Below are 25,093 nucleotides of genomic sequence, written 5' to 3' on the forward strand. Positions count from 1 at the left end.
ATGGTAATCCGATCGGTTGACCATCCGATCGAGCAGTCACTCGATCGAGTGGCTCCGGCGATTTGAGTTTCGGCGTTTCGTTTCGTGCGTTGAGTTTTGCGATGCGGTTCGAGTTTGCGGTGCGAAAGAATTTCCCATTAGTTACAGAATTAATCCCAACTACTATATCTAACATACAATTACTATAATTAACTTGCATTTAGCGTTTGCAGTTCGGTTGCGAGGGAGTTTCGATTACGTTGCGATTAATCACCACAAAACATAAAGTAAACATGCACAAGTAACAAGTAAGTAACACTCACACGTAAAACAATATTCAGAATCTATAGTTAAAGGCGCGAATGCAATTGCGATGCGATAAGCGATAAACCATGTGATAAACAGCGATAAATCTCGATTATTAACATGTACTTCACATAATACAACTAATGCGATAAAATAAATAGATTATCTACAAGTCAAAGAAGTCAAACAAGAGTTGAGCAAAGAGTGACAGATTGCAATTAGCAATCTTTTCTTCCTTTGACTTCAATCTTGACTTTGACTTTGACTTTCGAAACACGGGGTGTTACATAAGCTATGTTGAAATTTGTAATTTGGTGATCTTGAATGAAGTGGGTTTATGTTTCATCCATGAAATTAGTATGAAATTAAGCATGATTATGTGTTAGGATCACTATATAGAATATGTGTTATACATGATTTTGATTAATTCGATCTTTAGAGGTGAAACCCATTTGGGATGATGAAGATGGCGACATGGGTATGTTACCCATGTCCAATCTTTGTGTAACTATGATGAATTAGTTAGTTTGTGATACATAATTGTTGGTTCGATCGAAGGATTGTATGAAATTTATGTGATTCTTAGTGATGATGATGAATGAATGTAGGAAATAGGAATAAGAGCATGAATTAGTTGTATATTGTGCATTAAAGGGTGAAGGCACGCCAAGTGTTTGATGAAATGCCTAGTGTAGGTTAGTATGCGAATTACATGCTAATTAATGGATAAATATATGTTGAGTATGATAATAATGTAATTGATGATAGTTGAACATAAGAGATGCGTTGTAGAAGGAATTCATGAGAAGGTGTTGTTGATGGTAAGATTTCTGTGGAAATGTGCATTAGGAACTTGTACTTTATGCTTGAACGGTGAGAATGCACATCATTTATTGGACCAATTGCTTATTGGTAATTTAGGATTTCATGTACGCTAAATACATAACATATGAACTTGCTAGTAATGATGTTTTGACTTCGTTTAAATAGACTAACCTTGTATGTGGTTGTCAAATGTGAGATAATGAAAGCAATAACATGTGAAAGTATGTGAATGTGTATGTATATATAGTTAGGTAATCGTTAGTTGTAAGCATATTACGTCATGATTGTGAAATGTATATAGTGATGTTTGTATGGCCTAATATAATGACACGGATATATGAGGTTAAGTCGTAAGTTATATGTTAAACTGTTGACTTCTGAAAGTCAATTGTGCATAAGAAGCATGCTAGACTTGTTGTCACAATTGTAAGATTATAGAAAGTCATAGGGTACATGTTATATCAATATGTATCATATGTGATGACATAATGAATTATATGAAATTGAAAAGATGTGATTTTGGGTATATGCCTTATGCTTGTTATAATTGGCTAAGAAAGAGCCAAATGTGAGTTATGCATTTGATGTGATCGTCAATATGTACAATCATGTATGCTAACGAGAATGTGATTTTGGTGACATGAAAGCATAAGGATCATCTTGAGTTGGACTCAAGCAAGGAAGGCAAATGGGTCAAAAGGAGACAAGGAAGCGGATGCGAATAAGGACGCATAAGGTAAGTGATTCCTGAACTAAATTTATTTATATATATAACGAGTTTTGATTACAAGAAGGATGGGAATCATGAAAGGATGGGTAAGAAATGATAGAACAAAAGTAAGTAAAGTTGTATTGGGTAATATGTGAATTACTCATGAATGAAAAGTCTTGTTAAGATCAAACGGGTCAAAATCAAGAAAGTAAGATAAAAGTATAGGATTTGGTTATGGGAACTTGGGGTTAAGTGTTAGAATGATTTGGGGGCTTGGAATAATGTTATTTTAGAATTTGGGAAGTTCAGGATGCGCGAACGGGGGTTGAAACGTCGAAAAGAATGAAATCCGGCATCGGTGCTGCAGGGGCAGCGTCCCCGACGCTTGGGCAGCAGTCGGCCGACGCCCTAACTTGCTGTCTACATGCCACCCGACGCCAGTAGCCCTGTTTCTTCGGTTTTCTTCGACTCCGGACCCCGTAGACCCATTCCTAAGTCCCGTTAAACTTCTATAATGTACCCCAACCTTACCAAATAGTTTTGTGAGCTAAGGGTGAGTATTGAACTCATTTTCAAGCTCCCGAAATATACCCCAAACTCATTAAAGGGTGCTTATGAAGTGCGATTAAGAAGGGAGCGTGTATGTAAGTAGGTGTGGGAACGAAATAAGTCTGTAAGCATGTATGTGTATGGATTTACCTACATGTTAGTGATGGAATCCATAGTTAAGCATGAATAGAAATGAGCATGCCCATAGGTTTGTATGTATGAGACTAATATATATGGATGTTTGTGACTAAGATTTGTTAGTATAATTATATAGGAATGTAAGTGGTATGTAAGAGCTTGGATATGGAGGTATGCATGTATGTATGTATGTATGTATGTATGTATGTATGTATGTATGTATGTATGTATGTATGTATGTATGTATGTATGTATGTATGTATGTATGTATGTATGTATGTATGTATGTATGTATGTATGTATGTATGTATGTATGTATGTATGTATGTATGTATGTATGTATGTATGTATGTATGTATGTATGTATGTGTGTGTGTGTGTGTGTGTGTGTGTGTGTGTGTGTGTGTGTGTGTGTGTGTGTGTGTGTGTGTGTGTGTGTGTGTGTGTGTGTGTGTGTGTGTGTATGTATGTATGTATGTATGTATGTATGTATGTATGTATGTATGTATGTATGTATGTATGTATGTATGTATGTATGTATGTATGTATGTATGTATGTATGTATGTATGTATGTATGTATGTATGTATGTATGTATGTATGTATGTATGTATGTATGTATGTATGTATGTATGTATGTATGTATGTATGTATGTATGTATGTATGTATGTATGTATGTATGTATGTATGTATGTATGTATGTATGTATGTATGTATGTATGTATGTATGTATGTATGTATGTATGTATGTATGTTATGTATGTATGTATGTATGTATGTTATGTATGTATGTATGTATGTATGTATGTGTGTATGTATGTATGTGTGTATGTATGTATGTGTGTATGTGTGTATGTGTGTATGTGTGTATGTGTGTATGTGTGTATGTGTGTATGTGTGTATGTGTGTATGTGTATGTGTGTATGTGTGTATGTGTGTATGTGTGTATGTGTGTATGTGTGTATGTGTGTATGTACGTACGTACGTTTGTATGAAGTGGGATTTATTGTACACGAAAGAATAGGGCTTGTATATATGTATACATGGCTTCAATATGTTTGAGTATTAATGTTACTAATCATGTGCCTTGAGAATGAAATGAAAGTGCAGGTATACTATTGTTGACTTTATGAAGATTTGTCATTGGGATGCAAGATTGTACTCGGAAAGATAATCGAAAGGATTAACATAAGTAGAAAGAATGTGGCGTGGTCATTTAATTACGTATGTTTATATCATGTATTACGTCACCAAATATTAATGATTCGGATGTATGTGGTGATTGCAGGTTGCACGGAATTATCATCATTATGGACTCTAAGCGGTTGAGATCGAGCCAATGAACGTGGATTGTACGGGAGTGAGGTCATATAGTTTATAAATGTAGATTATGCTTTATCTTTTAAGTAAGAATGATGGACGCAATTTTGTAAAAAAAGATTATCCTAAATGTTTCCAGTATGTTAAAATGTTTATAAAGAAAGAAATTTTATGGTTCGTATTTCCGCTGCGTACTTTTTGTTTAAAATGGTTTAAGGTCTTACAAATTTAGTTAAATGTTCGTTTGCGTTCTTTTTTATTAGACTTCTTGTGTTTTGATTTATGATTTGATGGTTGTATTTAACTACTTATATCCAATATTTAAGGATAACAATATTTTTATTTTTTTATTTTCAAGTTAAATGTTCGTTTGCGTTCTTTTTTATTTCTTTGTGTTCGCTTGCGTTCGTTTGTGTTCGAGACCAGTGTTCACGAACTGTTCGTGAACAACTGAATTTCCTTAACGAACGACATGAACATAAACTTATGTTCGGTATGCGTTCGTGAACATGTTAATTTCCTTAACGAACGAACACGAACATGGCCTTGTTCGTGTTCATTCGGTTCGTTTACAGCCCTAGTTAGAAACATAGAGGAACTTCTAGTTCTTAGTGTGGCTTCTATCATTCTTTTCTTCAACTGTTATATGCACTTCTAGTTCTTAGTGTGGAGTGTAGGAGAAGCAAGTGGATTAGACATTTGTTTTTATAATTAAAATTATTGTCTGATGGTGTAAAGAAACATGGATGAATAATCTATATCTATAATAAATGAAACCATTAGGGGACACTTGTCACCCTATGGTTGATGCCAAATAAGCAGCCATGTCATCATACACTTGGCATATCTCATAGTTGAGGATTGAATCTGGCTTCTCATTTACGTTATACTCTCTCTCATCTCTCATAACCCTAATTCGAACTCTCTCTCTTCTCTTCTCTGGCGAACACGGCAACGAAACAAGAGCGAATACATTTGATCAAGAATCAACGGATTTGAAGACAAATCATCTATGGTACTCTCTAATTTCAGTATTTCATGATCGATTATAGATAGGGCTTTTTTGCAGGAAATCAAATCTTTGAGATCAAATCGGCGATTTAGTGAAGAGGTATAATCAATCTTCATTAGATAATAGTCTTCATCGACGGTATTGATTCGTGATTCCGATATCCCCATCTTTTACATACGATTTCGTTTTCTTTTATATGATGTTTCAGATTCAATGGTTTTGAAAGATTCTTTGTTTATTAGATTATCGTACGCGATTGATGTTATTGTGGTGTACAGTTTCTTTTTTAGGGTCTGTAATAGTCGATTTTGATGTTGTACGGATATATGTTTTGTGTATTAGGGTTTTAATTTCTTTGTTCCGGTATTGTGATTTGTTGATTGTTATTAGCAGTTTTGGGTTTGTTGTGTGTGTATAATCAGGTCGAATTAGCAAAAATATTCACTCCCCGCTGGTTAAATAAAGATTTTTTTAACAGGTGATGATAAAACTGAATATGTATTGAATATTTAAAGAAATCTGTCATGTGTATTTTTGTTTTGAGTTGTTGTGTTCTCATTTTATTATTATTTTAATTGTTGAACACTTATGGATCGTGGTTTTTTCATTTATGTTTTGGACTCATTTAAGACTGGCCAGGTAATATGTAATCTATATTTCAGCTTCTTTGGTATCTTACATATGACATAATATCTTGGTTTGATAATTGCTGGTTTGATAATTGTTGGTTATGTGTAGGTTGGAGTGAATACACAAACGTGAATATGTTGATGAGCCCTTTCTGGGAATTAGCCCTTGAAGATGTCAATTGAGGTTAAGTTTGTTTCTTCTTTAATTATTTTGATTTTTTTGCATTCGTTGTTTCTTATTCCTCCTTTTTTCATACGATCCCCTTTGAAAGACATATAGCTGAAGAAACCATATTATGTTAATCTGATGGATGACCTTACTCTTATAGGTATCACACAATATTATGCTTTTGCGGAAGAAAGGCTGCTTTTTTTCTTCTTATGCTTATGTTCCTACGACTGAGGTTTGTATCCCGGTACCGAATTTCGCTGCCGTGGAAGACGAAAGGTTGCATGGCAGCTGATTAGCAAAGGTTTTTTCTTTTTAACTATTGTTGATTTTCCTTACATTGGTTCATATTCGGATTTTTTTTTCGTAATTTTGTTGTCTGGGTTTAATTTTTTGTTCAGTGGTTTTAGTTCAGGGGTGATTTGGGTTTTCGGCCAGAGAAGACTTTTTACTTGAAAGTTGTAAGTAGCAGTTCCACTTCAATATGTTCCTGATCTCTTTTGGTTCATATTAGTTAGTATTGGTTGTTAATATATGTTTCACCAGGTAATAAGTCTTATTTATGGTGGTTTTTTTGGAGTGCAGTGAAAAGAGAAGGAAAACCCGGTTCTTTATTTTTTGTTGCAAAAAAAACAAGATATTACTGTGACCTTGCATCTGCCCTAAAAGTTTAATTTTGTTTCTTTAACTTCATCACTTGGTTCTATAACTTTATTGACACTTGATAATGTGATTATTATGTATATAATACTCAAGCAGCTTGGACTGGTTTTATTGCATCTTATATGATATCTTTGATAAATTTGGCATTTAGTATCATAACCAAGCTGATTGAGATCAGTGGCCTTATGTGCTCATATATAGTGGTTTTGATACAAATGCAAATGATTTTTCCTTTTCCACATATCATTATTACAGTATACTTATATTTTTTGGTACCAATTGTTTAATACATAAGAAACTTCTTATATCGCAGTGGTCAGGTCACTTGGCAACCAATGATTTTACAAAATATTTTGGATTTTTTGACCGTCATGATGTGATTTAGTATGTTGTCATAAGGCAACTGCTGGTAGTCAGGATGGTCATGTGAGTAAACTCTTGTGAATTTCCGAGTCTCTTATTTGTTATCTTATCTATTCTTTAGCAAATTCTTTTTGTGAGTGAAAGAGCACTATAGTGTTAGTACCTCTCATGAAGCGCTAAGTACAAGCTCTTGATGTTGTCACTTATCACGTTTGTTTGTAGTTTACACCTTATTCTCCATTTGCTTTATGGATCTTCCACGTGTATCTTTTTCTTTATGGGTCTGCTTCTCATATTTCTTATGTATGTGTTATTTCCACTATGGTGAAGGACATGATGTTCGACCACAACGCTTTTCTTAATTGTCAATTTATCTGAGCCGTATATAATTGAGTATGCAGCCATGGTAAATACACTTTAGTCTTATGTATCTTGGTATGGCATCAAGTGTTTTAGTTAGTATGGTCGTTATTTTGAGGTTGTGATTATAACTTTAAAATTGGATAACAAGCCAAGACAGCCATGTGATTGGCAACCACTTACTGTTTTGTTGTATCTGAGCCTCATCATCATTGATAAGGTAACCTCTACGTGTGCGACCATAGATTATAATCTCTCTTTCTTTAAGCGTTTGCATTTCTGAGCCTTTGCTGGTATGCAATCTCTTATTGTGCAGCCATATAGCATAATCTCTTTTTCTTTAAATAGTTCTTTGTCACATATGAATTTGTAACAAGTTTCACTTAGTCACTGGCGGCGGAAACCCATTATTGTCGTCGATCACAATTAGATTATTTGTTTTGAGATTAAGAGCTTTGTTACAATTGGATTATTTGTTTTGGGATTAAGAGAGTTTGTAGCTGTTGAATGTTTAAATTAGGTTAAATTTTGGTTAAATGATTGAATGTTGCAAGTTTTTATCGATTGTATTCTATGCAGTACGGAAATGACCGTGTTTTGCCGATGATTTATCTCCGTTTTGTCGAATTGGAGCTTTTGATAACTGAACATTCACTTGCTATTTCAAGGTGTGAAAAGGCTTAATCAAGAAGGATCTTAGGGACACAAGGAGTGGTTGGTTAGTTGTTTTCACTGTCATCGATCCAAAGCTATACAGACTTCAGTTCTCAAGGCAAGGCAAGGCAAGTCAATTCAAGTCATTATATTTTTATTTTATGTAACTTTTAGTTATCTTTTATTTGTAGTAAAAGGACTCCTTAAGTTTGAGAATAAGAGAGGTAGATAGTTCTTTAATGGTTAGTTAAATTTAAATAATTACATAACATTTAGTCTTAAACGTAGCATAACTTGAGGTATATGTGTGCTAACTACCAATGCGTGTCACAAATATTCTTTTCTCATATTCACAACAGATCAAATTACTTGGCTTAATTGGTAGGAGAAGGGTCACGTGCTTATTTTCTTTCCTTCTTTCTGTTAATATGTCATTTGCACTATTTCCACAAATCTCCCATCCACATGCTTCATATATGCTACAGGCAATGTTTAGGCCTTTATAATGCTTGCAATTGGCGAATGACTTTTTATTTTAGATATATTTGTGTGACATACAATTTAGGCACTTACTTCCTTCCACCCTTTTGTTCCATCAACTTAAGAGCTTGGTTTAAAAAATCGCACCTTAGGTGTGCCTAGGCGCGAGGCGACCTAAGGCGCAAACCAAAATGCCTTGTGGTATGTTGTGATTTAGTTCCGACATGCTTCATCAATGCTTTATGTTACCTTTTCATTCTAAATTTTTGTTTGGTGCTTTAATATTTGGTCCAGAAGGTATCTATCTGGCGACCCTTAGACGTGAAGCCTAAGTTTGGAAAGGCCTAGAACAAAAATGATGATCTACATGGTCTTTAATGCTAGTAGATATTATATGTTTGTGTTAAACATTTATTGAACAATAATAATGTACGGATGATTATATGATATGCAGGTAATTGTTGTGATAGATGGAGTTACGGTACAGAAGATGCGAATCACGTTTTTGTTAATTGTATTTGGGCCCGAAGTATATGGTGGCAAATTGCGGTTTGGATGTGCATACCCCATCTGACTAATATGTGCAGTTTAAAGGAAGTGGTGAAAGCTTTGACTGGCAACATAGGGTCGGCTAGATGGAAGAGAGTCGTCTACATGGTTATTCTGGCTACGATGTGGCAAACCTGGAATGCAAGGAATCTTAAAGTTTTTGAGGGGCAGTTTGTTCCAACCCGGGGAACTGTCGATCTCATAAAAGAAGACGTTTTCCTTTGGATTTCTCATCGAATGAAGTTACCAAAGCTGGACTGGGATAAGTGGGCCGAGTTTAGTGTTTCGGAAATTTTGTAATGGTTGTGCTTTTGTTTTCTGTTTCCTTTCTGTTTCTTTGTAGTTGTTTTATGTTTTCAGCCCCTTGCTGGTTCTATTTATATATATAAATAGTGAGTTGCCGTTAAAAAAACGAAATATTCCGGCATTTGAATAGTTTTCTGTATTTTTATTCCAATGTATGTATTTGTACAGAATATTTCATTTCAAAGTAAATAATATGGTTTGGGTTGAAGCCCGCGTATTACGCGGGCATTAACCTAGTATCATATAAAAGACACCCCCCACCCAAATCCTAGAAACTGCTTACTCTGTTTTCAATTTGTGTTGTCCGAAAATTTGCAACATTCCTTTATGGGAAAAATTTTGATCCATATTTACCTTTTTGCCCATTACCAGAAATCATATTTTTAACTTATATTAAGATTCACAGGGTGTTTTTCTTAATTTATTATGGGTTTTTTTGGTCATTTGGAATTTGGTCAATATTAAACCATCTTTATCCAACGACATGCCCAATTAAACTTTTGCAATGAGAGAGTAGTTTATGGGTGTAACACCCCAGTGTTTCAAAAGTCAAAGTCAAAGTCAAGATTGAAGTCAAAGGAAGAAAAGATTGCTAATTGCAATCTGGCTCTCCTTGCTCAATCCCTGTTTTGACTCCTTTGACTGTAGTTAGTCTATTTTATGTTTTACGTTAGTTGTATTATGTGGAGTAATTAATTACAATCGCAGAAATCGCATGTTTATCGCTATAAACCGCTTTACGGCTGTGAACTATAGGAAGTAACAATGCGATAAAGCTAACTAAACGCTAAACGAACTGATCTAATCAGCATCTCGCTCGCAACTCGAATTACGTAATTTGGTGTTTATTATACGTGTGTGTGTGACTTATGTGTTACTTGTGCGTGTTTATTTATGTTATGTGTGGTAATCAATCGAAACGCAATCGAACTCATCACAATCAAATCGCAATCGCAAATCGAATATGAAATAAGGCTGATTGTATGTTGATATAGTATGATAATTAGTGGAGAAGAGATAGTGCGAGATGAATAGTTGGGATTAAAAGTAATTTGAATAGGAAACGCTATCGCATTCGCATCGGTCGCAATCGAAATCGAAATATCAAAAATCGTCGCGCTGCGCACTTGAACCAGATGCCAGCCGGCCGGATTGCCATCCGACCGGGCTGCCATCCGGACGGTGTGCCATCCGACTGACCTGTCATCCGGGTGTGGTGTTATCCGACTGACACACCCTTTCCTCTTTTGGAATCCTATAAATACCCAAGTCACTTTCATACTTTCTACTTTTGGAAATCCTCTGTCCGAGCAACTCGTGTTCCTCACCTTTTCTCAGATTTCTCTTGATTCCGGTAAGATCTCTTCCTAAATCTTGTACTTTCTTGATCTACACGCACTCCTACACCTTTCTATCTTTTAAATCTTCACTTTTAACCATGAAATCACCAAGATTCAAGGATTCTAGGATGAGTTCATCATGTGTTCTTGAAGAACTTCATGTTTTGGCTTCAATCCTTCAAGAACAACTTGAATCTAACCGATTTCCACATAAATTAACAAAGATCTTTCATAGATCTCAACATATTCAAGGTAAAAGGGATTGAAGGAAGGTTTTTCCAACTTTCTTTCAACTCTTTTACACTCAACGCACTCAAACTGATAGAATCGGATCTCGTTCTAACCTCCACTCGTTCTTAGTAATGTGTTGGCTCAAGATCTGGATCCTATCCACGAGGCCACCAACTTCGGGTTAATCAAGAACGACCGACTTGAACCGGTTAACTGATTGAACATTGGGTGATTCCTGTTCGGTCAGGTTACCAGGGTCAAGACGGGGTTCTGTTGGTTGACACGCTGTCAAAGTGTCTCGACAAAACTACAAACAATCAAAACGACCAAGTGAAAGACGAACGGAACGACCAGCACGGAGTGCTGTCCGACCAGACTACTGTCTGACCGGACAGCCATCCGAGCGACCGGCCGTCCGAACGACCGACACTTTGGGTCCCACACTTAATCAACCATATTTACAGTTGAGTATTGAACGAATTGTTATCCGATCGGACTACCATCCGACCGGATTACTCTTCGGATCATGAGATACTTGACTGTAACACTTAATCGATTTTCAACATGTTCAATGCACTAGTGATGCCACCCGACCGGACTGCTGTCCAATCGAGTGACCACTTGCGGTGAGCTTGTTCTCGCTGAAGTGTCAACCTATCAGATTGCTGTCCGATCGGACAACTGTCTGATCGACCGACCTGAAGGGTAAAGGTACTTCAATGTTTCCAAATGCTACAACAAAAACTTCAAAAGTCAAACCATCATACACAAACACATCCTTCTCATAGAAAGAAACAATCCACTCGAATAGTCATCCGACCGGACTACCGTCCGACCGGATAACCGTCCGAACGGATTATCATCCGCACGACTGGCCGTCCAACCGGATTACCATCCGACCGAACTGCCATTCGACCCATCAACACTTGCTTTCGTTTTACGCGCCACTTATCGTTATGCTATCGAACTATTCAGGCTAACCTTACTCTCAAGCGCTCCCTTCAATCCATCAACCGCTGTGAGTATACTCGATCCCTTTTTGCTTTATGCACTCTTGGGTGTTACATACGTTACTTATACAAAATCACAATCGAACACACTACGCAATTCTTTAAACGCTAACCGTTACCGCATGTATTACGTGACTTAATGAATGTTTGTTGTTATGTTTACACATGGAATGTTGTCTACCTGCCTTAACGACGATAGTACTATAGTTTGGACTCAGCACCCGTTCACACGAGGGTTGTTAAGGACAATTATTTGCATGTATTACGGTGGTGATCATGTATTACGAACTGCCTTGGGCAGTCAACCCGCAGTCATTGGTATCGATAGATCCATGTCGATAATTAACATGCTTCGTTTTCCTCTGTATACATGCTGGTTATGCGTAAACTATTTTGAACTCTATATGCTATTATCAAACTTGTATGCTCACCTTTACACTATGTGTATTGACTTTTATTTTAACGTATGTGACAGGTATTTAGGATGCTTATCTGCTAGGAAAGCGAGGCTATAATAAGTTTCTAGAGGCCAACAAATAGTTGTCTGTACTAATGTAATCAGGAGTCTCTAGAAGCAGATAAACAATTGGGCTATTTGAAAATCTGAGTTGTCGTAATAGAACTATTTGCCTAGATTTTGTCTGTAATAATTTGTTTACCTTTTGAGGCATGGTATGGGACAATTGTTATGGAAATTTCTGGACAATCTGTTTCGCTCAGTGCTATGCCCCGATGATTTCGCCATCGGTTGGGGTGTGACAATGGGTGTCTGAGTGTAATATTCTGATTATACTAAGTTAAGTTACATAGCTGCAATTTGATTGGAGATTTGAGATGGCGAAAGAGGTGGTGGTTGCAGGTTATGAAGGAGGAGGTTGTGGTGGCTGAGTTTTTGAAAGGGAGAGAGATGAGTGATGAAGAAGATAAGTAGTGGGACCCTCTCCTGTATATTTTTTTAATGGTTCAAGGGTAATATAGTAATTTAATTTTACATATACTTAACTAAGAAATTTAACAAAGATTAGTGATAAGAACCATCCAAGTTTAAAAATTACAAACACCAAGATCGACTCTGTAATTATTGAAGTCTTAGGATCAAATATGCAAAAATGAAAAAGCACGAAGACTAACTAGACATTTTAACTCTTTTTTGTATTATTAAGTTTCATATATACACATTTATCTAGAAATATAAAATTGTTTTTGCCACTCAATATTCAATGCACTTCCAAAGTTCCAATACCAAAACCCACTTACAACAAGACATGCACATAGTACAACCCACAAAGCATATCTATAACACAAAAGCATCAAATTGAACGTTCTGAAATAATCCTCATCTTCAATTAGGGCTCCAAAAACCTCACTTTTCCCCCTTTCTCAAACCCTAACTCCATTCAATCCATCGCTTCAATTCCTTCAGTCCGCCATGAATCGACCTTAAAATCCTTCCAATTTTTACCTCAATTGATGCTTTTACACAATGTCAGAACCTAATACGAACAATCAGCACCATCTGCATCAATCCATGTACGATTCCGTTAATCTACACCATCACCATCATCATCATCATCAACAAATGGTTGAAGATGTGATTGTGCAGGAAGATGATGATGTTGCAGGTGGAGAAGAGGAGTCGATTGATAACCCTAGCCAGATGCGTTACGAACAGCATAATCATAATATTAATATTAATCAGCATCAGTTGCAGCAGCATGAGTTGCAGAGTGCTGGTGGTGGTGGTGGTGGTGGTGGTATGGAGGATATGAGTGTTGGTGTTGTTCAGCCGCATGGGTTGTATGTGCCGGAGACTGATATTCAGCCGGTCAGTGGTGGAGGAGGCGGTGGAGGTGCCGATCAGCTTACGCTGTCGTTTCAAGGGGAGGTTTATGTGTTTGATGCCGTTTCGCCCGAAAAGGTTTATAAGTTGTGTTTTTTGTGGTGTTAGGGTTATTATGTGTTAGTTGTTGAGTTATTTATGCATGTGTAGATTTAAGACAAATTGAATTTTAATAATCCAAACTATGACGTGATGGTACATAGTTATAATAATAATAATAATTTGTGCTGACTATTTGATTGGTGGCACTCCTAACTTTAACTTTAGTAGCTCGTAATTATCATTGTGAGCGAAATCAAGTGGAAATCTATGACGGTTATTCAACTCGGATTGCCCTTGACAACAAAAGTGAAAGTTAGTAGTGTCATTGGTCAAATTATTAGTACGGATCATTAAAATCCATTTTGTGTGTTTTAAATGGATTGAGTTAGAATGCATGTATTATTGATGTAACTATTGATCTGTTGCTAATTTATAAATGTTGTGCAGGTGCAAGCTGTGTTGTTGCTCTTGGGTGGGTATGAAGTGCCAACTGGTGCCCCTACTTTAGGGGTCCCACCTCAAAGTCAAAGGGTATGAGTACCTCAAATTGTTCGTGCGAATTTTGACTTTAGACATTCTTGATCATTTTAGTTTTATTGGGTTATTTGTGAAAATGTCTAGGCTTTGACTGAATTTCCTGCAAGGTCGAGTCAACCACAAAGGGCTGCTTCGTTGAGTCGGTTCAGGGAGAAGAGAAAGGAAAGATGTTTCGATAAGAAAATTCGTTATACTGTACGCAAGGAAGTTGCCTTAAGGTATTTAGAGCTACTTGAATTTGTAAGATTATTTACATGCTTCTTTGCTCATAATAAAGTTGCTTTTTTAACTTTTTTTACTTGGATTTATGTATCTATGCTACCAGAATGCAGCGTAAAAAGGGTCAGTTTACATCATCTAAGGCAGTCTCTGATGAAGCTGGTTCAGCTACATCAGATTGGAACGGTGGTACGGGCCAGGATGAAGAAACAATGTCAGTAGCCTTCTTCGCATTACTGTTTTTGGATCTTTTTGTGTACATTTTATTAGCGTATTTCTTATCTTTTGAATCATATTACCGTCAGTTGCATCTTTTTTGGCCAATCTTTCACATAAATTGCTTGTCTTTTACTTTTTGCAGATGCAGACACTGTGGAATCAGCTCAAAGTCCACTCCAATGATGCGTCGTGGGCCTTCTGGCCCAAGGACGTTGTGTAATGCATGTGGACTCAAATGGGCCAACAAGGTTCGTATCCGGCTCACTCATTATCTTTCCGTTGTCATCTCTTTGTTGTGGACTTTGGGATCCAACATACTCAAAGTAGTTTGAACATTGGTTTCTAGGCGGTGTTTGGATGTGTGTTTTTTATGTGATTAGGGTTATTTAATAATTAGATGTAATAAATATTAAGGGTTTGGAACAACTGGTTATTTGAAGAGTTGGAGATAATGATGACAAATAAATTGTGAATATTTGTTTCTAGTTGTTTAGATAATTAGGTGAGTACCCCGTTATATGTACAAGTTTATACAACATAAAGGCATGAAAGCCTAATGTAACTGTATGCTATTAGCACGTTTCTATAAGACTATAACCCACCTTCTGATGTTGGAGCAAAGATGTTAATCATATCGAAATGGAAATCAACTTGATTTTTGTAACTGATTTGCGAGAAATAGAATGTTGGGTACGTGATTTGTACCAATTGGATTGATGGGAGATTGTTTGTGTAGGGAGTTTTACGAGACCTTAACAAAGTTTCAGCACCGGGGGCTCCAGACCTTACAGGAAAGACTATTGAGCAGGTACACGTGTTTATTTTCTAAATTTGAAATTACCATAATATCATTGATAAAATTTTGACGGCTTCTTTACAGAGTGATGGAGAAGCGAATGACACAAATGCTGTGAATGCGAATACTATGGTGGTCTTTAATGAGGTAGACACCTCAGCTGTGGCACCTGAAAGTAGGTGAGGAGGAGCTTCTAGTTTTGTTGCTTGCACAAGGTGTAAAATAAGAGATGTTGCATTCACAGTAGTTGTTACAATGACTGTAGATATTGGTTCTCATGATGAGATTGTTGCACCATTTTTAGAGATTTGCTATTTAATTTACATCTTTTTTATGAGATTGTTCTCATGAAGTGGTTATCTTCATCCTATGTGCTTGTTAAAAAAGTTAACTGTCATTTTCGTCAATGTGGTTTGTTCACTTTTGCCATTTCAGTCTAATTTTCAAACATGCACCAGAATGGAAACGTGTCACTTCAGTTCAAAAATTAAAACTCAGTTAAGTCAGACAGGTTAAATGAAGGGTATTATTATCAATTCAAAATACTGAAATGACACGTTTTCAGTATGTTAGGGAGCAAATTGGTGCATTTATAAAAATTGGACTGAAATGGCAAATGTGAACAAACCACATGGACGAAAATGACAGTCAACTCTTATTAAAATTTTGGGTAATATCAATGAATTAAAGCCGAGTGTTGTGAGCATGCGACATTAAACCACAACAGTGTTGTTTTGTTTAGTTTCGTCTACGTATTCACTAAATGACAAGCATAAAACGTATCAAATTATCAACTGTCAACTTACTTCTACACTGTAAAAGTTGGTTTATGTATCATTGTATGTTTAGAAATTATTAACATTAAACAGACAAATAAACAAAAGCAAGTTCATTTTCTTAATGGACAAAAAAATATATGTTCATATACAAACATATCTGTGTTTTATTTGATTCATTTAAACATTCAATAAATATTTGTAGTTCCTGTTAATTGCAAACTCATATTTTGCCAAATGGCTAATGGCTAATTGAACTCTCCAAAACAATGCACTCATGTAATCTATATGTTATAACGAAACGATAATTGCCAAAGACATGGACAACGTAAAAAGACAAAAAAAGACCCTCACGTAAATATTGTTGCGGTTGAGGGTGGTACCACGAGTAATGCGTAACCAAACGAATTGTGTAAATCTGCTTCTTTCTTTATGCAAACTAGCTAATCAATTGTAGGATAAAGACCAAGAGATGAGTTGCGGCCATTCCCATTGGATTCCACATTCCCATAAAATGGGGACTGCAACTCTCCTGAATAACTAGACTTACGCGATCTCTGGTTCTTTGTAGAATCAGATGAACCGCTGCTTGAAGTATATAACGATGATGTGGGAAGCCCGTGCATCTTTGGCAAACCCGTTGTGTCATTATTTGTCAAGCCGTAACCCCTCTCCACAGTTTCTGCTTCCAGTGGTAGTTCATCCAATGTCTTTAACAAAAACAAAGAAATCAATATTAACGAAACAGTCCATACATAAATAATTTAAATTGCCGCCTCTACAACAAAACTTACCCGAAAAGCTTGTTGAAGAGCACGTAGCCTATCCCGAGTATGTTTTCTCTTTCTAGCAACTTCTTCGGGTTCTTGTAACATTTGCTCAAACATATCATCTCTGTTTCATATCAGGTGACAAACACAAGCGTTAGATACTGAAGCAAACCAATATCGAAATGACAGCAAAATGGTTCGTTGTTGATGGTGTATCTAACCACAAGCAGATAGATATATGACTCTTCTTTCTTACCTGTACAACTTCTTGATGAAGACATTGTGCAACTCTCTTTTCGTATGGTTAACCTGATAATGGAACAAAAGAAATGTACTGTTAGACAGATTGCGTGTATAACGCAAAAATGATATAGTATTGTAGGATATATTTAACCATGAACACAAAATCTATCTTCTGGATTTCGTAAATGGAAAAAATTTACAATTAAACTATCATGATCATTACCAGAAAGTGCATAATTGCCTTGGGCACGGCGTCCTCAATGTTCTTTCTAACGATGTCATAATATGATCTTAACAGCAGTTTCGTAACATGAATCTCAATAGACTCCTGATCCGAATGAGCATCTGAGGGCCTCAAAACTGCAGGGGGCTGTTTTGAAATTTTAACAGATTTAGTCTGATTGTTAAAGTTTATAATCTCTGAAGCTGATGGAAATTCTAATTAAATACCTCCCTTAAATGGATCATAGAAAATGCATGATCCATAGCCTGAATGGGTTCACTAAATAGCTTGTTTGCAGGATTTTCTTTGACAGAATTACGACCATCAGAAACACCAAAAATAGATGAGATTCCCCAACTCGTGCTTCCTGGAAAAACACAACCATCAAAAGATCATAACTATCGAGCAATCATTTCATAAAACAAACTCAAAATAAATAACAAAGTAGATGTGCTGCTACAAGATCAATTCTGCTTTTGACATGATCCATAGGTTTTAAAGAAAACGCTTACCGGTAATCGGCTTCTCAACCTCACCAACAGCCCGAGTCCCTGGTTGACTATGCTGTAAAAACGAAATAACCAAAAAAATTAACACAAATACCAAAAATCACCCCTCATCTAAAAAACGATATTATACCCAATGCAGTTGACATTGATTATATATCGGTGATATATCACCAATATGTCGGTTATCGGTCCCCATGTAGTATATCGGCGTCAAATATCATTAAAAGTTTAATCAGTTTCTACTTGCTAGAATTGTAGTGTCTTGCAAGTTGCAAAAGGTTAATTTGTTAATGGTAGGAGAGTATACTGACTGAATGGTTAGTGTTGAATTGTTATTGTTAATGGTAGGAGAGTATACTGACTGAATGGTTAGTGTTAAATTGTAATATATGTGTATATATATAGAGGCCGGTTAACATACAATATTCCTTAACGTACGAGCATACGCTGTGAAATTACGCACGTTGTAAAACTCAAAACCCTAATCACGCATGTTGAAAAGGCATAATCAAGCATGTTGAAAACCATAACATGCTTCATTACATAATTATAACATGCTTCATTACATAAGTATAACATGTGTGATTATGGTTTTTCAACATGCGTGATTAGAGTTTTAAATTTTACAACGTGCGTAATTTCACAGCGTACGCTCGTACGTTAAGCAATATTGTATTTTACACTTTCACTATATATATATTCTGCATGATATTACCGATATCCCACCGCGATATCCAATTATTTACCGCATTACCGCATGCATTAAAACTTGTGAACATTGCATATGCCAATCAAATAAACGCTAAATAGAAAGAACCTGCTCTGTGACAATTCCATTAGGTCGGGCAAGCATTGCACGTGACTTGATACCTTTTTCAGATTGTGGAACTTTGTCAGACTCCGCTCCATCCTACCAATTAATCAAAAGAATGTAAGGAAAGATGTTATACAATGATACTACAGAGTTTGCAACTGAAAGCAGATTATATGCATACCTTTTGCTTCGGTATTGTTGATGCAATCTTAGAGGATTTGACTTGCTGCAACGCTATCTCAACCGCTTTACTCCCACCAACAAAATTTGGGTGCGAGGTGTTTATGTAGTCCATCTGCAATATATTATATAAAAGTAACCATCAAAACAAACGATGACCCTTGGAGCAAAGGGTGATTTTACACCTTTGTAATAGGTAGAGCTGTAAACGAACCGAACGAACACGAACAAGACCTTGTTCGTGTTCGTTCATTAAGGCCGAACTGTTTGCTGAACGTTTGGTTCGTTTACAGCCCTAGTAATAGGTGTACTATACCTCCATTTCAACAATGTGCCCAATCATAGTCTCTGAAGGTTGGAGACCATCCCGTAAGAAATTCCCAAGAACATCATCAATCCTCTTCCTGAGAACAGGAAACCTCTGTAACTCATTGACCATACAGCGATGGCTCATCTAAAATGGAAACAAATCAATTATCATCCCGTTACACCATGTCACTATGAAACAGATAGATTGTAGAAGTGTAGAACCTTTACCTTTATCAATTCGTCATATATAAATCTTGCACACTGAAGGCTTGGATCTAGCAAACGAGCAATTTGTCTTCTAATTAGAACTTCAAAAGGAACCTGCAGGTTATAAATTAAAACATAGGCACTTTATAGAAATAAATCAAATAGCGAAGAAGATATTTTGGAGGTATACATATATATATATATAGTAATACATGGAGTAAGACCTACTTCAGGCACAAATAATGCACATCTAGGGCCGGTTGCATTTTGTATGGCAGTTCGGATGTCATCATCCGTCAAGTCCTCACAAGGATCCACTTCCTTCAACAGTAAATCAGTATCAGCTTCAACAGTAAATCAATATCATGCAAAAAGAACTGTATTGATACATCTATAGATACACAAGTGAAGGCGCACCTCCAAACTCTTGACGAATATTGACTGAAATATATAGTGTATCCTTGCTCCTCCAGATAACTCAGATGTTGACATCTCTTCGTTCTTCCCCTCAATCATTGAAGAGAATGCTGTTTAAAGGAACCAACATGAGATCCAGAATCCAAAACACATACAAGTATGTATTGATAAAAATAATAAATAAACTAAAAATGTGAAAAAAAATGCATCACCTTCTGAATACTTTGAAAGTATGTTTAGAAGAAGGGCTCCCATGCCAGCCTACAGATCATTAAGAAGCACATGTCAGAAGGCAATATATTCATTCCAGATGAACAGAATATAGGTTTAACATGCAGAAAATTATAGACCTTTGACTCTGTAATCTCTCCATAACTAGCATGCTCTTTTGCTACTGAAACTAATTGAGAGCTAATACGTGCCTTCAACCCTGGTAACACTGTGTTGATATGTTGAACCACAATCTGCAAAAAAAAGTGAGCCATACACATGGTCGGTGCACATATTCACAAATTACCAATCAAGATGCTATCACTAGCAAAATGCTCTAACGTGTTCTTACCTGGTTTAATTTTTTGGCCAGTTGTGGCACACCACAACGATCTGCAAGGTCATGATACTCCTACACATTATAAAATAAGTTATTCCAGTCAGATAATGATGTTAAATACAGTTGTCAAAGGCAAGAGAAAAATGATGTCGTACCGGATGACTGCGAAAGAATTTCTCCTCAGCCACTAGTGCATCTTTAATGGTTCGGTTGAGCATAATGTCCTTTTTTTGAAAAATGCGACAACCATTGTGAGATTTGAAGAGCAAAAAACACCACTTTCAAGCTTTTTCATTTAGTAACCTTGATATAAATATTACCTCTTGGCTACGATTTACAACACCAACAAAGCCAAGTCGAAGAGGAATCACTTTTCCAAGCAAAAAATTTCGAGCATTTGTACCTCTGTCCATAATATCTAACTAAAGCACCGAAGGGATAACACAGGTCAGAATGAAGTATGCTAAACAATGAAAGAGATATAAAAAAAACATGTAAATTACACCTTTGTTATAACACCAATTGTGCGGTAACCTGACAACACAAAAAGAAAAGAAGCAGTGTTAAAGAGATAGACTTGATCAACAAGCATATTGTATACTGCCTACCATCAGGATCTGCATTTCCAGCAAGCTGAAGTGCGTCGGAATTGGCAAGATCAGCATTTGCTGGTGTGACAGCTAGTATTACACAGCTAGGAAGCTTAATGTAGGACATTATCATTGTCCTAATACGAGCTTCAATGTCGGACGGCTGATCACCGACAGGAACTTTTGTTATACCCGGTAAATCCACCAGGGTGATGTCAAGTACATTAGGTGAAAAGATCTTTAAACGGATCTGCTTGTCAGAGACACCCTTGTTTCCTCCTGCTTCCACATCAGTCACATCCTATAAAACAATAAAAAAAGGTGGACATGAGAGAAACTGGTTTATGTCAACATCAAATAGCAAGAGGGAGAAAAGATAATCTCTTATATTTCTTTCTGATGCTTCTCAGTTTAGCAAAAGCAGCAAAGAAAACAAGAGACCTCTGTTTTTAAAAAGAGGATGGAGATAGAGTTGTCAAAGCTAGTAAAAGCAGCAAAGAAAACAACTGGTTAACAAGGGGATAGATGAGTGGGTAGGTAAAAGAAGATCACTTGACAAAAAGAATTCAACACATTGACTGTATGTGTAATTATCTAAATAAATGAGTAATAAGCCTAGTCATAATTCACCAAGAAAAAAAGGAATCTTGGTTATGAATATGAAAGGCAGTTTGTATACTTCTAAGGGATATAAGCTGGCAGCCTTTTAATTAAGTAAATTTTATTTGATCCACATAGGGATTCAGCTGATGAACGTATCCTATTTCATACCTGTTATATTCACTAATAAGTAATAACCATGAAAAGTTATGCAGCTGTCTAGATTACAAACTGGTGATCTATAAAGACTTGTAGCATGTTTCTGAGCTGCAACTCAGCCAACTCCAGACAGCATGTAAAAGTTCCAAAAAAATGTTGACATAAAGTGTTGTACTTGAAATTGACTCGTCTAAGTGGCAATTTTTACAAGTCTAGGCATCCATAACCACAGGTACAGTACTACATCTCAAGATAGCAAACAATTAAAAACCATTGCTTCGCCCTTCGTTTCCACTCAAGTTACAAGTAAATGTGCCATGAATAAATTTTGCAGCTAGTAACACACCTGCTAGAGTGCTAGATTCTTAGCTATAAGAAGGTGTGATCTGGTCAAGAGTAAACTATATTTACGCCAAAATCGATTCACACAATCTATACCAACATTGCTCTCATCAATCCCTGAATAAATTATTTATGCAATGATATAGTTCAACTTCAGTAATGTATAATACAGATACTCTACGCAATCCCGTAACACAGACTAACACAAAAAAGCATGCTATTAAGCAGACTAACACGGTACTGTCCCCAGCCGCTTTGCAAAAGACTACTTGAAAATAAAAGGTTATACATCCATATTTTGCTTAAAACTATACCACTAGAATTGACAATTAATTTCCAGAGTCTGTTTTGGCATCACATTTCTACGCCTTCTCACCCGTTCGAGATTCCTAAACCTAAAGAGATCATAAAAACCATGTGTGATCTAATATTCAATCATTCTAAAAATATACTCACATGACGCATCTACCAAATCATTCTAAACATTAATCAATCACAACAACAGAAACTAATAACAATTACCTGAATCTCTTTCCGAATTTCATTAAAATCATAAAACCTCCTTCCAGGCACGTGCAAAAACTCTCCATACTCCTCATCACTTCCGTCAGGCTTCCGCTTCGTCTGAATAAGCTGCAGCACAAGCGGCCGGCGAGTGCAGATATCAGATCCTCTAGGCAGAAAGTCACGGCCGACGAGAGCTTCGAGTACACTGGACTTACCGCTGCTCTGGCTGCCGACAACGGCGACCTGAGGGAGTTCGATCGTTTTGGAGGTTCCGAGCTGAGCGAAAATGTCCTGCAGCTTGTTGACGATCGGGATGACGTTGTGGCCGAGCGGCGCGGCGGCGGAGGTGGAGGTGGAGGATGGTGATGACGGTGGCGGTGGTTGTTGCGATGGTTCGTCCGCCATTGACGGTGAGATCTGGTTGCAGAGTGTGTGAATGAAAGTGAGAGTGAAACCCTAGCGGTTGGAGGAGAGTGGGGAGAAGGTGGTTTTTGTGTGGGGATTTGTATAGGAGATTCTTCGTGCCGCCCAAGCTAGAATAGAATGGGGGTATGAATATTGTTACACAAATATCTTTCGGTTTGAATTTTGAAATGATATACAAAGGGTATGATTATTGGCAGAGTTTGGAATATTAAATCAACACTTTCAACAAAGGGTATGATTATTGGCAGAGCTTGGAATATTAAATCAACACTTTCAAATGCGTATTAAACTTAGGCATCTTTAGCTAAGCTTTTTGAATCAACTTATTAGCTTTTTAAAAAGTCAGTAACTTAAAATTGTGTTTGGCTAATTGAAAAGTCCTTTTCAAAACAGCTTTTCAGGGGGTGTTTGGGATTGCTTATTTTAGCTAACTTATAACTTATTGACTTTTTGAAAAGTTAAATGATGTTTGGGATTTGGAGTGTATGTGAGGGGAAAAGTCAATAAGTCACTCCATTGTGACCTATTAACTTTTCCAAGAAGTTATAAGGAGTTTGGAAAAGCTAAGCCAAACACCCCCTCAGTAGGGAGAGAAAATCATTTTTGAAAAGTCAGAAATTTGTGACTTTTTAGAGTTTTTCAACACAATTACAACTTTACCCCCTATCAAACAACTTTTTTACCCCCTACCAAACAACTTTTCAATATGAAGAATGTCCTTTTTAGTAATTTTGGCTTTTCCCACCCAATAAGCTAATCCAAACACTTTTTTAAAAACTCCTTTTCAAAAAGTAATAAGTCAATAAGTCATTTTAACAAAAAGTCCTTTTTTGAGTTAAATAAGCTTAGCCAAACATGCCCTTGATTAAAACTTAAAGGTCAGTCAAAGGTTGATAATGTCCCCATTATAAAAAGTAATACGCAACATGTAGGCCTATACGATGCATATTAATATTAGGTTGTACGTCAAAGCTGGCATCTAGGGTTCACATGCAACCCTAATACGCATCGTATAGGCCTATACGATACGTATTATTGAAGGACGCAGTAGCTTTCTATCACTCAAAAATGACATAAAGTGATTGACGTAAGCCCTATACGGGTCGTATAGGCCTATACGACCCTTATTGAATTCTGAATTTGCATTCTCTTTCTCCTATTTAAACAATCAAGAAGACAATGATATATATCGTCTTCGTTATATATTCACATTCGCTAACAAACATGTCTTGGTTCAACCACATTTTCGGCGAGTTGTCCGACACAAACACGAGCACGTTTATTCCAGAAAGCAGTGTGGTATAGCATTTTTAAACCTGTTCTGTTTTTTTTATGAAATACTTAGCACATCGTTTATATTAGGAGGGGTCTGATGTCCCTGATTCTTACGATGGGAGAGGAAATGATGATCACGCGGAGGAGGTCGTGTCCAGCTTTCGTCCCCATCATAATGAATCATTGTTGTCATACCTCAATGAGGTAAGTATATATTTACTTTTTTCTATTCAGCGTTAAACTTACCATTACCTTTTACCCGTTGTTTTTTTTTAGTTTGTTGTGCACCGCCAACCGTTGTTACCAAATCTGAACAAGGTAAAAATAAATTTACTTATTATCATAACAAATAACCTTCACCTTTTCACCGTCATTGCTGGCTAATTGCAGGAGTATACGACCCGTATAAAGTGATACGGGTCGTATACAACGTTTTTTAAATTTGTATTCGATCGTATACTCAACATACATGAACTATTTTATGACTTGTGTACGGGTCGTATAACGGTATACGACTCGTATACAAATAACCAACTTTCGTGGTCTAATCATATCATTCACTACATGGGTTGTCGCCATAACAATCGGTTCAAGTAAGTGTCTAAAAATCTGAAATGACTGCTGACTAATTGCAAGACTGTAATGACTGTTGTTTGGAATTACAAGACTGTATACGTCCTGTATAAGATTATACGGGTCGTATACAACGTTTTTTTATTTTTTATTAGATCATATACTCCACATACGAGCACTGTTTTATGTCTGGTATATGTGCCGTATAACGTTATACAGCTCGTATACAACTAACCAGCTTTATTTTTTTTAATTAGTATATGTGAAACTGACGAAAACGCAGTAATGTTGAGGATTTAGAACTATGAACTTTGTTTAAGTTAGTTAATAACCTTTTTTTTTTTTTTCAAATCAATGGGTAGATAAACAAAGTCA

The 25,093-nt window shown here is 36.4% G+C and overlaps 2 protein-coding genes and 1 long non-coding RNA gene across 5 annotated transcripts; 2 read left to right on the plus strand and 1 right to left on the minus strand.

The window, feature by feature from the left end:
* Positions 1-4,737: 4,737 nt before the first annotated feature.
* Positions 4,738-7,811, plus strand: LOC118488101. 3 transcript variants are annotated; one of them, XR_004883720.1, is made up of 6 exons: positions 4,738-4,940; positions 5,264-5,480; positions 5,580-5,654; positions 5,800-6,100; positions 6,616-6,728; positions 7,694-7,811. It is a non-coding gene; the product is annotated as an uncharacterized LOC118488101 (long non-coding RNA). The 3 variants fall into 3 exon arrangements; XR_004883722.1 differs by lacking the exon at positions 6,616-6,728 and having other exon boundaries at positions 7,694-7,808; XR_004883721.1 differs by lacking the exon at positions 6,616-6,728 and having other exon boundaries at positions 7,605-7,805.
* Positions 7,812-12,872: 5,061 nt separating this feature from the next.
* Positions 12,873-15,600, plus strand: LOC110915285 (GATA transcription factor 24). The gene is made up of 7 exons (XM_022159961.2): positions 12,873-13,513; positions 13,925-14,008; positions 14,099-14,232; positions 14,340-14,447; positions 14,595-14,700; positions 15,189-15,260; positions 15,333-15,600. Exons 1-7 carry the CDS (start codon positions 13,079-13,081, stop codon positions 15,429-15,431), a joined length of 1,038 nt encoding a protein of 345 aa, XP_022015653.1. The 5' UTR covers positions 12,873-13,078; the 3' UTR covers positions 15,432-15,600.
* Positions 15,601-16,167: 567 nt separating this feature from the next.
* On the minus strand, positions 16,168-23,022 carry LOC110918093 (dynamin-related protein 3A). The gene is made up of 20 exons (XM_022162471.2): positions 22,460-23,022; positions 20,855-21,137; positions 20,752-20,780; positions 20,567-20,668; positions 20,402-20,470; positions 20,259-20,318; positions 20,047-20,160; positions 19,909-19,957; positions 19,697-19,806; positions 19,508-19,600; positions 19,301-19,393; positions 19,080-19,217; positions 18,765-18,878; positions 18,587-18,679; positions 17,773-17,824; positions 17,488-17,627; positions 17,261-17,407; positions 17,051-17,103; positions 16,819-16,918; positions 16,168-16,734 (listed from the first exon to the last, which is right to left on the minus strand). Exons 1-20 carry the CDS (start codon positions 22,847-22,849, stop codon positions 16,468-16,470), a joined length of 2,496 nt encoding a protein of 831 aa, XP_022018163.1. The 5' UTR covers positions 22,850-23,022; the 3' UTR covers positions 16,168-16,467.
* Between the last annotated feature and the right edge of the window lie 2,071 nt (positions 23,023-25,093).

The sequence above is a fragment of the Helianthus annuus genome, chromosome 16 (assembly GCF_002127325.2).
Source record: "Helianthus annuus cultivar XRQ/B chromosome 16, HanXRQr2.0-SUNRISE, whole genome shotgun sequence".
NCBI lineage: Eukaryota > Viridiplantae > Streptophyta > Magnoliopsida > Asterales > Asteraceae > Helianthus > Helianthus annuus.

Coding starts and splice junctions, on each gene's coding strand:
- LOC110918093 (XM_022162471.2), bottom strand. CDS start 22,849: ATGGCGGACGAACCATCGCAACAACCACCGCCACCGTCATCACCATCC. Junction 20,781..20,854: donor TGGAAATGCAGATCCTGATG/GTAGGCAGTATA, acceptor TTGTGTTGTCAG/GTTACCGCACAATTGGTGTT. Junction 16,919..17,050: donor TTCATCAAGAAGTTGTACAG/GTAAGAAAGAAG, acceptor GATATGAAACAG/AGATGATATGTTTGAGCAAA.
- LOC110915285 (XM_022159961.2), top strand. CDS start 13,079: ATGTCAGAACCTAATACGAACAATCAGCACCATCTGCATCAATCCATG. Junction 14,009..14,098: donor TCCCACCTCAAAGTCAAAGG/GTATGAGTACCT, acceptor GAAAATGTCTAG/GCTTTGACTGAATTTCCTGC. Junction 14,233..14,339: donor CGCAAGGAAGTTGCCTTAAG/GTATTTAGAGCT, acceptor CTATGCTACCAG/AATGCAGCGTAAAAAGGGTC.